The sequence below is a fragment of the Oncorhynchus keta genome, chromosome 33 (assembly GCF_023373465.1).
Source record: "Oncorhynchus keta strain PuntledgeMale-10-30-2019 chromosome 33, Oket_V2, whole genome shotgun sequence".
Taxonomy (NCBI): Eukaryota; Metazoa; Chordata; class Actinopteri; order Salmoniformes; family Salmonidae; genus Oncorhynchus; species Oncorhynchus keta.
In genome coordinates, this window is record NC_068453.1 from 14,593,098 (window position 1) to 14,606,311 (window position 13,214).

The following is a 13,214-nucleotide window of genomic DNA, read 5'->3' on the forward strand; positions in this document are numbered from 1 at the left end:
GCGTGCTGAGGTGTCTGATAAATATAAGTTGCCCTATTATTGGGAATGGGATAAAGTCATATGAAATGGGTGTATACTGCCCTCATCTGGCCCAGTGGGTACATTACATGTCAATGAATCTAATTAGGGGACGGTAGCAGGTGCAGCGTGGGAGAGCTGATGAGTGCTTGAAAGTAGAAAGGCACGTTGTCAAGTGTCTTTGTGGCATTTACCCCTGTGCCATTTTTATTCCGATTGGGCCATCAGTCTCAACCCAATCAACTTTTTAATGCACTTTGGATGAAAATGTGTGTTTTTCTAGTTGTATATCTGTCTCTGTTGAGGCTTGGATTCCAGCACGGTAAGGCCAATACATTGATTTTCATTCTAGTTTTGTTGTCAGTGACTTGATCGAGCGAATGGTGAACCTTCTGTGATTTGTATTTAAAATAAAATAAAATGACTTCTCTTTCAGATCTACATAACCAGAATGAGATCGTACGTAACCCTGAAACCAGTGCATTGAACGGAACAGAAGAGGAAAATGCAACTCTCGCCAGTGGTTTTCAATTTGATGGTATGGAAAACGTTTAACAGTGAATATAAAATAATCGCGGTGAGGGCGTTGGCACTGCTCTTTACAAAGGATCGGGGGGAATTAGTGGAGAACAATTAGAGGTTTACTTAGCAGCAATGCCAATATCATGGTACAACTATATGGACACTCAATTATTATGGTACATTTTTAATGGTAAGTTTACTAACCTATGATAAATAGAACTGAAAGTTGTATCTCATGGTGAAATACGTATAGCAAGTTATTGTAATGGCTTAGCAGATAGTATAGAAAGACGATCAATATTTACCTGGCAAAAATATTGTTAACAGGGAACTGTTCAACAATTTGTGATGAAGTGGTGTGGGAAAAAGCTACGGTGGGTGGATATTCAAATTGTCCAAACAGTTCCGCCAGGTAGATTTATTATTTATTTTTTTGGACCTTAAATGGATTGGCCCATTAATCTATATGGTCCAAATGATGATCCACGCTAATTTGAAAATATATAATACTTGATCAAGCCTACAAGCAATACAATACTTTACTATTATGGTGGGAGATTATAATACGTTTTTAAATACTTCAATGGACCATAAAGTAAATCGCACGACAAACTGTCACCCTCATACACTTAAGGAAATCATGCATTTCATTGATATATTGAAACTAGTGCAGGAGGCCGAAATATCCCGAGCTAGTGAGATACTTGGGAGGCTCAATCAAGCGAGTCTTCTTGACCACATGTCATTCTCGCTGGCACCAAACCATAGAATGCGGCCAGACCATCAAATAATTGGCATATACATTACTCTTACAGAATTTCCACATGGGCGAGGATATTGGAACTGTAATCAAAGCCTATTGGATGATAATTTATTCTGTCCTGGTTAAAAACAAATTAAGACTTTTTCTGATATAATGTACAGCAGATCTCATTGTATGGGATACCTTTAAATGTGTCTTTAGAGGCCAAGCAATTCAATACCAATCTTTAAAACAAATTAAATTTAGATCCAAAAGAGTTCATATTAACCAAGGAAATGGGGCTAACAGTACAGATGGCAGCATAAACTACCAAAAATAGTCTAACATTAGAGGCACAGAATAAAGGAAGAAGCAAAGTTTTAAGCAGATGTTTTCCTTTGTCTCCTCCAACTAACTAAATGGTGAACATTAAACCAAGAGATATACTCAGGACCCAAGTGTAATATATTTAAAACATTGGAGGCAAAAAGTGTTGTGACGCAAAATGCATAGCACATATAATTGTTGAATATTATTAATCCTAATCAGATTTTTTTTTTTTTTTTTTTTTTTGTCTTTCCAACATGGGCGATACTTTGATGTTATAAGACAAGTCCTGGAACCAATAGAACACTATGAAAAATCTGGGACACCGGGGCTGATATTAATAGCTGACTTGAAAGAGGTTTCTGATAAAGTATGACTGGAATTTATATAAACTCAGCAAAAAACGAAACGTCCCATTTTCAGGACCCTGTCTTTCATAATTCATAAAAATCCAAATAACTTCACAGATCTTCATTGTAAAGGGTTTAAACACTGTTTCCCATGATTGTTCAATGAACCATGAACATGCCCCTGTGGAAAGATCGGTAAGACACTAACGGCTTAGACAGTAGGCAATTAAGGTCAGTTATATGAACATAGGACACTAAAGGCCTTTCTACTGACTCTGAAAAACACAAAGAAAGCTGCCCAGGGTTCCTGCTCATCTGCATGAATATGCCTTAGGCATGCTGCAAGGAGGCATGATGACTGCAGATGTGGCCAGGGAAATAAATTGCAATGTCCGTACTGTGTGACAGTGCTACAGGGAGACAGGACGGACAGCCGATCGTCCTCGCAGTGGCAGACCACGTGTAACAGCTGCACAGGATCGGTACATCCGAACATCACACCTGCAGGACAGGTACAGGATGGCAACAACAACTGCCCAAGTTACACCAGGAACGCACAATCCCTCCATCAGTGCTCAAACTGTCTGTAATAGGTTGAGAGGATGGACTGAGGGCTTGTAACCTGTTGTAAGGCAGGTCCTCACCAGACATCACCGGCAACAACGTTGTCTATGGGCACAAACCCACCGTCACTGGACCAGACAGGATTGGGGAAAAAAGTGCTTTTCACTGATGAGTTGCAGTTTTGTCTCACCAGGGTCCATGGTCGGATTTGCTTTTATCGTCGTGGGAATGAGCGTTACACCGAGGCCTGTACTCTGGAGTGGGATCAATTTTTGGAGGTTGAGGGTCCGTCATGGTCTGGGGCGGTGTGTCGCAGCGTCAACGGACTGAGCTTGTCATTGCAGGCAATCTCAACTCTATGCGTTATAGAGGAGACATCCTACTCCCTCATGTGGTACCCTTCCTGCAGGCTCATCCTGACATGACCCTCCAGCATGACAATGCCACCAGCCGTACTGCTCGTTCTGTGCATGATTTCCTGCAAGACAGGAGTGTCCTTGTTCTGCCATGGCCAGCGACGAGCCCAGATCTCAATCCCATTGAGCACGTCTGGGACCTGTTGGATCAGAGGTTGCGGGCTAGGGTCATTTCCCCCCAGAAATGTCCGGGAACCTGCAGGTGCCTTGGTGAAAGAGTGTGGTAACATCTCTCAGCAAGAACTGGAAAATCTGGTGTAGTCCATGAGGAGGGGATGCACTGCAGTACTTAATGCATCTGGTGCCCCCCACATATCTGTGGAACTTGTTAAATTTTTCAATCTTATGTTCATACAAATATTTACACACGTTAAGTTTGCTGAAAATAAATGCAGTTTACAGTGAGGAAGTTTTTTTTTTTTTGCTGAGTAGATAGTTCTTGTGTTTAGTCCCACTAATAAATAAAACTAGTATAAAATGTATGTAGACGCCTAAGTGTTGTCCGTTAGTTTACTCCAATTGGGGGAGGGGTGGTAGGGTTGAGGGAAATATGTTTTTAAAAGAAAACACACACATTTTGAAATTATGCAGACAATTACATTGATCGAAGCTACAATCTACCTGCTATTAAAGCTGTTCTACGTCCAAAAAATGTTGCTCAGTACAATGTTTTTTACTTTGACCTATAGAAGCTGATCAGATAGTTAAGTAGTATGTCATGTAGCCAGAATAGATTCCGACCCTTGCTTACAGCTGCGCTCAGGTCGGACATGCTTCCTGTTTAGATTAAGACCGGAGCCGGCACGTGATATGCCTCGGGCACGAAACAAGCATAGGGTCAGAATCTATGTGATGCTCACAATGATATACACAAACCCTGGTAGTATCAGCCCTACTGGCAAGACTAGACATGCACTGCTATACTAAGCTACTTAAAACTAAGGCCCCCCCCACACATTTCCTGATGCAGTGAGAAACCTGTCCCTGCACAGCCATAAAGAAACTTATAACCTCTGGGAGCTTTGTTGCAGATCTGGCAGGGGTTCGGTCCTTCATGCCAGAGCAGGAGATGGAGGTGAGGATCATTGGTGGTGTGGAGGCCTGGGCCCACTCCTGGCCATGGCAGGTATCCCTACGCTTTACCACCATGCCAGCCTGTGGTGGGTCCATCATCGCCCCTCAGTGGGTTCTGACTGCCACACACTGCTTCAAGCAGTGAGTAGTTCTGGAAGTTCAAGTAACCAATCAAGAAATGGATGTGTAGCTAGAGAAATCAAAAGTAATAATGGATGATGTTTTACAGGTATAACAAAGTGGATTTCTGGACTGTGATGGCGGGAAAACATGACCTTGAGAATCCTGATGAAGAATGTCAACAGGTGGGACGGACTACATTCAAGTCATCTAAACATATTTTTATTCTGTGTTCCTCTTCTGCGTTTAATTTTTTAACTGTTTAAGGCACACTTTATTTTGGTTCAGTTGGTTGGGGTCTCTAAAATAGTCACCCACAAGGATTACAACCGCATGACAAAGATGCATGACATTGCCCTGGTGAAGCTGAAGACCCCGCTGATGTTCAACCAGTGTGTGAGACCCATAGAGATATGGATGAGGCCAATCGAACCCAAAAAGCAATGCACAGTGACCGGCTGGGGTACCACCAGAGAGAGTCAGTAGATTTCCTGTTTTTCTTTTTGAAGTTAAGTTGCCTTCATCTCTTTTATTAGAAAGGTCAGGTGTTCCTTTCTGGGGTCATAACTGACAACATAATTGATCATTTACAGTGAGGAGGGTCCTGTTACTTGTTTTCCCCTCTTCTTGTCTGTCTTCTACTCTCAGATGGGCCTCGTGCCAACAGACTCCAGGAGGTCAATGTGACCTGCCTATCCCCAGAGGACTGTAACAAGTTCTACCTTGGTGTTGTTCAGCCCACCATGTTCTGTGCTGGAGACCCTGAAGGAGGTGTAGACGCCTGTCAGGTAGTGACCTTGAACTCTGACAATGCCTTCATGTATTTTATACCTTCCGTTATATTCTATTTTCATATAAAAAGTCTGTTCTGTTTTCTTCGTCTTATGCCGTGTTTGTTCTTGCAGGGTGACTCGGGTGGGCCTCTGTCCTGCTACACAGGGTCCAGGTATGAGTTGGCTGGAGTGGTCAGCTGGGGAGTGGGCTGTGGTAGAGCCCGGAGGCCTGGCGTCTATACTAAAGTACAGGTCTACCTAGACTGGATAAATGAATTAATTCAAGGTAAGGACACCCTTTGAGCCCAACGCTAGAGAAATACTTCGTTTTTAAGCACTCAGGATTTATTTTTCTTTTAATAATCTTATTTTTAACAGGTGAAACATCTATGTCTGGTGGTATTACTGTGACTGAAGGTAGGTTGTCACAAATTATTTAACTACTGGAAATAAACTTTTACAGGATAAATGAATATCTGATTTCATTTTCATCTTACTGCCAGCATATCAATTTGTATTTTGTTAATCAAAACAGTGTTATCAAAACTGAAGATCATATTCAGTTTGACCCCTAACCCTCTTGTACCCTCTTCCTGTCTCCCAGAGAGTTGTGGTCAGAGTAAGATATTGACCTGCCGGCTGGACTCCCGCCCGGCGTGGTTGTATGCGACCTTGGAGGGTGAGGTGCGGGTGGGGAGTGTGACAGAGGCGTGCCCCAACTCCTGGCCCTGGCAGGTCAGTCTGCAGTCCAAAGGGAGACATTACTGCAGTGGGACCCTGATCCACCACCACTGGGTCCTGGCACCGCAGCACTGCCGCTGCAAGTGAGTCAGTCACCAAGTACCGACACGCACTATCGTCTGTAATATAACCTCTACACCAATGTTAATTTTCTTTGAATATCACTTTCTATCTCTGTCGTGATGCTTCACTCATTCGGTGGACTCGTACACCCACCTTCACGTTCTTTCCTCACACTCAGTATTGTGCTCTCAAACAGCCCTTGGAATGTCAGTGAAGTTAGGTCAGCTACTGTAGTTCTTGTTCACCAGTCCTATTTCACACACACAGTGCCTGTCTATTCTCCTCCTTCAGACCTACAGTTGACACGGTGGTGCTGGGTGGTCACAACCTGAGGTTCATGGCTGCCCAGACCATCCCGGTGGACGAGGTGTTCAACCACCCCCATGATGGAACCTTCCCTCCGACCTCTGACCTCACACTCATCAAGCTCAGTGTTCCAGCTCGATTTGGTAAACAAATACTCCTCCAGAATGGGTTACTTTAGCTCACTGACTTGATTGTTTTTGCTTGACTGGTTTACAGGACTGTAAACTTGGCTTGCAGGCCAATTAAAGCACGTGACATATCTAGGATTCTTATTCTGGTGGTCTTCTCTATGTCCCTAGATGACACCGTGTCTCCAGTGTGCCTCCCACATGAGGATGTGAAGCTGGATGACAGCTGGTCCTGTGTGACAACAGGCTGGGGGTCCAGCAACTCGGCACGTATGTACAGCAACATGACTACATTCACGACTATAAGTTCTCTAGTACGGTTGGTGGCCGGTTTACCACAAGGAACTGGAGGGACTCGGCCTCCTAGATCCAGTGTTTTCATCGGTCTTGCTCATAAATAGGCAGCATGCTTCTCTATTATAAATGTATCATCTCATGTGCTCTGTCTCCCCCTAGCGAAGGTTGGCAGTGCCCTCCTGCACCAGGCCAGGCTGGGTCTGGTCAACAGGACCACTTGTAGAGAGAGCTGGGGAGAGGATCTCATCACGGACACTCAGCTGTGTACAGACCCAGCCGGCTCTGTCTCGTGCATGGTATGTACGGTGGGACGGTTAACTCAATGGTGTACTCATGAAGACATGGGTTATGTTTTGAACGTACAGTACTGATGTGAATGAGTGGTCTTCATAAAAATGTGATGTGGAATACCCGACTGGACTAGTGCATGCAGACTTAAACAACATTGTTTTAACTCTAGTGTAATTTATCATGTTTTCAAATATCAAGTCTTTCTTCCCTATCTATAGGGGGACTCTGGTGCTCCACTCCTCTGCCAGAAAATAAATGGGGTCTTCTTCCTCTTTGGGGTGGTCACATGGGGCAGCCCGAGCTGTGACCTCAGCACACCAGCAGTCTTCTCCCGATTATCAGCTTATCATTCCTGGATCACAAATATAACCAATGACATCTGACTTTGTTTCACATTATAATGGAATAAACAATTACTTTTTTTGATCCGGTGTTCATCTTGAGACTTTAGTAAAGCAAAGGCACACAGTGTGTAATGCAATTAGATGTTGAGAGGGATGGGACGCACACATCAAGCTGACTCTGTTGTACACTGTTTTGGTCTTAAGATTTGTCAAAGATGTGTACTTTTCTTTTGTATTTTTCTTTAGTTTACACTGATTGAAATATATTGCGCATGTGATTTTATACATTCAAATATAACATGGACATTTTTGTTAAGGGGGTAGGAATGTACACCGACTGTACAAAACATTAGGAACACTTGCTCGTTCCAGGACCGACTGACCAGGTGAAAGACGTGATCCCTTACGGATGTCTCTTGTTACATCCACCAATCAGTGTAGATGAAGAGGAGGAGACAGGTTAAAGAAGGATTGGCTTGGGTACGGGTGCCATTCAGAGGGTGAACAAGCAAGACCAAAGATTTAAGTATCTTTGAACAGTGTATGGTAGGTGCCGGGCGCACCGGTTTGTGTCAAGAATTGCAACGCTGAGTTTCACGCGCATCCGTTTCTTATGTGTATCAAGACTGGTCCACCACCCAAAGGACATCCAGCCAACTTGACACAACTGTGGGAAGCATTGGAGTCAACATGGGCCAGCATCCCTGTGGAAGCATTGGAGTCAACATGGGCCAGCATCCCTGTGGACCGTGTTTGACACCTTATGTCCATCCCCGACAAATTGAGGGGGGGTGCAACTTTCATAACGTTCAGCATCCTGCTCTGTTTATCTGGCCTATTATCTTACACAAGATTCCTTTTATCACAATATGTCAATATTAGGCATCCTATAAAAGTCAATGGCATGCTTGGTAAAACTGCCAGTGCCCCTAAGATGATGCAGAGGTATCATTAAAACAGAAGCTGCACGGCTTAAAATGTCAGCCTTGAGTTGACCTGGGAAAAACCCATGGGAGATATCATTTACCTGCATTATTTATTTGAATGAAGACCATGTTTATAGGTTACAGTAACTAAAGACCTGACACACAATTCATTATTGATTTGTTTTTCAAATGGGGTTTCGTTCATAGAGTTGTATAGAGGACTCTAGTGCCCAAAAGCCTGTTTCTAGAATTGGCAGTGCTGTAGAGGACTTTCCCCATTTTGAAGTAGTCAACTGAGTGGGACTTGCTATGGGTTAAGGAAGAATCACATTCCAACCAGGTCATCAGGGAATCAGTCAATGAATTATACTTTGAAAAGATTCCCTAACTGCAGGTGACAGCAAATTGCCAACCAAGGCTTTATACCTGTTCAAACACATGGCCCTTTCAGGTTGTTTACCAACTCAACAAAGAAGTACATTGACTACCTCAAAATGGAGATAGGTGCCGGTGCGCTCACAGAAGCCTGTGTTAAATTCAGACCTTTTTCTGCGTGTTTTCCAAAACCCTGTTCATTCCCCATTCATTTTTCACTAGAGATCACTTCATTTATTTCTAGGTTTTAGGACTGCAAGCTGGCAGCTCTATAGAGTACCACAGTATGAGTCATAATACCCATAACCTAGTGGTCAAACAAGGAAATGGTTCCAATTGTTTTCCCACCATTATGTTTTCCCAAAGGGGATTTTAGAAACACTTAAAATAAGGTCTGTGTTTCATGGAGGCTTACCCTGGCAGGACGTTTTGATAACCGTGTCAATCTCTTTAGGACAAGGGGACATTTAAGTGTTTCTAAAATCCCCAATGGGATTTCAAGGTCCCCTATGCTGGACCTTGGGAATGTAGATGGTCAAGATAGGAGCCGGGTAATGTGGTGTGGGGATTTTAATGCTCATGGTATGCTCTGGGGAGGGTTACGGACTGATGTAAACTGACAAGTGTTGGAGGAACTACTGGATGAGAAAGGGCTCGTGAGTCGTAATGATGGCCGGGGAACCAGGATTGACCCAATAACTGGAAATGAATCTGCTCTGGTTCTTACTTTGATCTCAAGTTCAATGGCAGGCAGATGTAGTTGGGAGGTTTTGGAGGAATCTACAGAGGATAGTGATCACTATCCTATCATGTGTACTGTAGGAATGAGGGAGGAAGAATCAGTAGGAAATGGATTGAGGAGATGGATATTTGGTAAAGCAGAGTGGGGTCAGTTTCAGGAGTTGAGTAAATAAGAGCTGTCTCAGGTTGATCTTAATTCAGATATAGAAACACTCAATGATGGAATAAGAGGCGCAATAGTAGGGGCTGCAAGGCAGGTGATTCCTATGGGTACAGGGGGAGAAAGAGTAGGAACAACATTTTCAGAATGTTGTAAAGGTCCCATAATTACCAGCACCTGATTCAGTATAAACAAGCACAAGCAGTAGTAAGGAGGATCATTAGGGCAGCTAAGAGGGAGTATTGGCGCCGGTTCTGTGGAAACATAGGCAGGACCACTCCTGTGGGAGAGGTATGGGGGAGGATTGAGGACAGAAGAGATTGGTATCTCCCTGTGCTGAAAAGTGGGGAGATTGTTGCAGTGAGAGATATGGAGAAGGCAGAGATGCTCACCCAGGCATTTGTGAAGGTGCACAGCTCAAAGAATCTGACAGAAGAGGGGCAGCGTGGGAGAGAGAGGGTCAGAGGAGAACATCCGGGGGTCTCTGGATCAGAGAGAGATGGTGGGGCCTTTGAATGGCCCTTTTTACATTGGCTGAGATGAAGAGAGCATTAGCTAAAGCTGGGGTAACATCTCCTGGGAAGGATGATATGTGTTACATCATGATTGCTCATCTCAGTGACACTGCAATGAGGAAAGTACTGGGCCTTTACAAGAAGGTGTGGCAGAAAGTTGGAAAGAGGCTGTAGTGGTGCCAAAATGTAAACCTGGGAAAGACCCGACTAGTTCTTCAAGCTATAGGCCGATAGCGTGGAGATCTCGCGTATGTAAACTTATGGAATGGATGATAACGGAAAGGCTGACATACTTTCTAGAGAGTAGAGGACTAATGTCACCAGATCAAAGTGTGCTCAGGAAAGGCAAGGTAAGGATGGATCCTGTGCTGTGCCTTGACTTAGTCAAATGGAAGGCACAGGCAAATAAGGAGGTGGTAGTAGCCATTTTCTTTGATGTAGAGAAGGCTTATGATATGATGTGGAAGGAAGGCCTACTCATCAAGCTGAATAATATGGGGGTTAGGGTAAGGGTTTTTAACTGGATAAATAATTTTATTTTTGGCAGATCGATACAAGTGAGGGTGGGGAGCTCTATGTCAGAAAGCTAAGAGGTGGATATTTGTACCCCCCAGGGAAGTGCCATTAGTCCTTTGTTGTTCTCCATTATTATTGACAATGTATTCTCTAAGGTAAGACCTGATACTGGGAGGTTATTGTTTGCAAATGATGGAAAGCTGTGGAAGAGAGGGAGAAATATTTCCCATACAGCCAGAAGAGTTCAAGAAGCTATTAGTGAAGTAGAGCAGTGGTCCATCAGGTTGGGCTTCAAGTTTACAGTTGAGAAAACACAGACTGTGTTTTTTTAAAAGGAAGGTTTGGGAGGAAATATACCTGAAGCTGTATGGAAGGAATCTGGAGAGGGTGGGAGGGTTTAGGTTCCTGGGTGTCTGGTTTGGCACTCAAATGAAATGGACAGAGTAGTTGTCAAAGGAAAGAAAATATTGAATGTGATGCGTTGCTTGTCAGGAATGGAGTTGGGGACAGATAGAATGCCATTGAAAATGATTTGTGTATATATATAGTGCTGTTAGGTTCTAATTTTCGGAGTAAAAAAAAAGCTTAACCAAGTTTATTCTTCCCAGAGGATCAATACAGCTGCATTAGAAAAATACATTTTCACACAAGAACTGATATTTAACCCTTCCTCCTAGGCCGAGTCTCCTCCTACATATCTGTCTTTACTGCTAGGCAGGACACTAAGTGATACGGGCCATAAACTTTTATTTCCCCCTTAACGTGACCTGACCTGATCTCAACCCCCCCTTCATCACTAATCCTTTTCTCTCTCTCCTTATCAATTCCTGCCACATGTGATTGCTTCCCTGCACTCAGCACCTTACAAGCTTAATTGCACACAATATATACCGTCCTCCTACAGATAACCATTAACTTCTGGTGTAGACCCTCTAAACCTAAGTACTCAATCTTTCAATAGGATCCCTGATACAATGTAAACATTATACATTATCCTCTCTCCCTCAGTGACATGAATAAGTATGTTTCATATTCTCAGCGCTGTTAAGGTCATCAATGGATTATGTAAGTATAGCATACGGATCAGCAGCTCAGACACCTTTAAAAAGATAGATGTTATCCAAGCCCTAAGAATATGTTGTGGAGAACTCAGGACCTCTCCGGTGGCAGCGATGCAGGTAGAGTTGGGAGAGATGCCGTTAAAGTTAAGAAGACAACAGCTAGCCATGACATATTGGGTAAATCGACAAGGACACAAGGTTACACATCCTACAAAAAAGGTGCTGCTCGCTAACGTTCAATCGCTGGAAATTAAATGGGATGAACTGAAAGCACATATATCCTACCAACAGAACATTAAAAACTGTAATATCTAAATGTTTCACCGAGTCATGGCTGAACGGCGACATTAAGAACATACAGCTGGCGGGTTATACACTCTATCGGCAAGACAGAACAGCAGCCTCTGGTAAGACACGGGGCGGGGGCCTATGCATATTTGTAAACAACAGCTGATGCACGATATCTAAGGAAGTCTCAAGGTTTTGCTCACCTGAGGTAGAGTATGTCAAGATAAGCTGTAGACCACACTATCTACAGTACCTAGAGAGTTTTCATCTGTATTTTCCATAGCTGTTTATATTCCACCACAGAGCGAGGTTGGCACTAAAACCGCACTAAATGAGCTGTGTTCCGCCATAAGCAAACAGGAAAACGCTCATCTAGAGTCGGCGCTCCTAGTGGCCGGTAACAGGGAAACTTAAATCAGTTTACCAAATTTCTATCAACATGTTAAATATGCAACCAGAGGGAAAACATTTTACTCCGCACACAGAGACATGTACAAAGCTCTCCCTCGCTCCCTCCATTTGGCAAATCTGACCATAACTCTATCCTCCGGATTCCTGCTTACAAGCACCCCCTTCAGGGGTGTGTGCTCAGTCCCCTCCTGTACTCCCTGTTCAATCATGACTGCATGGCCAGGCACAACTCCAACACCATCATTAAGTTTGCTGATGACACAACAGTGGTAGGCCTGATCACCGACAACGATGAGACAGCCTATAGGGAGGCCGTGTGGTGCAAGGACAACAACCTCTCCCTCAACGTGATCAAGACTAAGGAGATGATTGTGGACTACAGAAAAAGGAGGACCGAGCATGCCCCCATTCTCATCGACAGGGCTATAGTGGAGCAGGTTGAGAGCTTCAAGTTCCTTGGCATCCACACCAACAAACTAACATGGTCCAAGCACACCAAGACAGTCGTGAAGAGGGCACGGCAATACCTATTCCCCCTCAGGAGACGGAAAAGATTTGGCATGGGTCCTCTGATCCTCAAAAGGTTTTACAGCTGCACCATAGAGAGAATCCTGACGGGTTGCATCACTGCCTGGTATGGCAACTGCTCGACCTCCGACCTCAAGTCACTACAGAGGGTAGTGCGTACGGCCAAGTACATCACCGGGGCCAAGCTTCCTGCTATCCAGGACCTCTACACCAGGCGGTGTCAGAGGAAGGCCCTAAAAATTGTCAAAGACTCCAGCCACCCTAATCATAGACTGTTCTCTCTACTACCGCACGGCAAGCGGTACCAGAGTCTATTTGCACCCCCCCCCACCATATGCTGCTGCTACTCTCTGTTATTATCAATGCATAGGCACTTTAATAACCCTACTGTAACGGCATGTACATAATTACCTCAATTAGCTCGACACCAGTGCCACTGTACATTGACACATTGACTCTGTACCAGTACCCCCTGTATATTGCCCCCCCTATTGTTATATTGGGTTTGATTTAGACCTTCAATGTCTCTGGTCCACAATCCAGTCCAGTTGGTGGCGATCATGCACTTTAAAGTTGGTTGCCAACGGCGATATAAATTCCACAGAAGAAGAAGAAGA

The 13,214-nt window shown here is 44.0% G+C and overlaps 1 protein-coding gene across 1 annotated transcript; it reads left to right on the forward strand.

Moving 5' to 3' along the window:
• The first annotated feature begins 174 nt into the window (after positions 1 to 174).
• LOC118365881 (transmembrane protease serine 9-like) lies at positions 175 to 7,158 on the forward strand. The gene is made up of 13 exons (XM_035748185.2): positions 175 to 340; positions 455 to 556; positions 3,971 to 4,154; positions 4,243 to 4,318; positions 4,422 to 4,611; positions 4,782 to 4,921; positions 5,039 to 5,192; positions 5,285 to 5,323; positions 5,511 to 5,730; positions 6,002 to 6,159; positions 6,316 to 6,414; positions 6,601 to 6,737; positions 6,951 to 7,158. The coding sequence occupies exons 1-13, from the start codon at positions 280 to 282 to the stop codon at positions 7,113 to 7,115; spliced, it is 1,725 nt and encodes a 574-aa protein (XP_035604078.2). The 5' UTR covers positions 175 to 279; the 3' UTR covers positions 7,116 to 7,158.
• The last annotated feature ends 6,056 nt before the right edge of the window (positions 7,159 to 13,214 follow it).

Coding starts and splice junctions, on each gene's coding strand:
- LOC118365881 (XM_035748185.2), top strand. CDS start 280: ATGAAAATGTGTGTTTTTCTAGTTGTATATCTGTCTCTGTTGAGGCTT. Junction 557..3,970: donor CAGTGGTTTTCAATTTGATG/GTATGGAAAACG, acceptor GCTTTGTTGCAG/ATCTGGCAGGGGTTCGGTCC. Junction 6,160..6,315: donor CAGTGTTCCAGCTCGATTTG/GTAAACAAATAC, acceptor CTATGTCCCTAG/ATGACACCGTGTCTCCAGTG.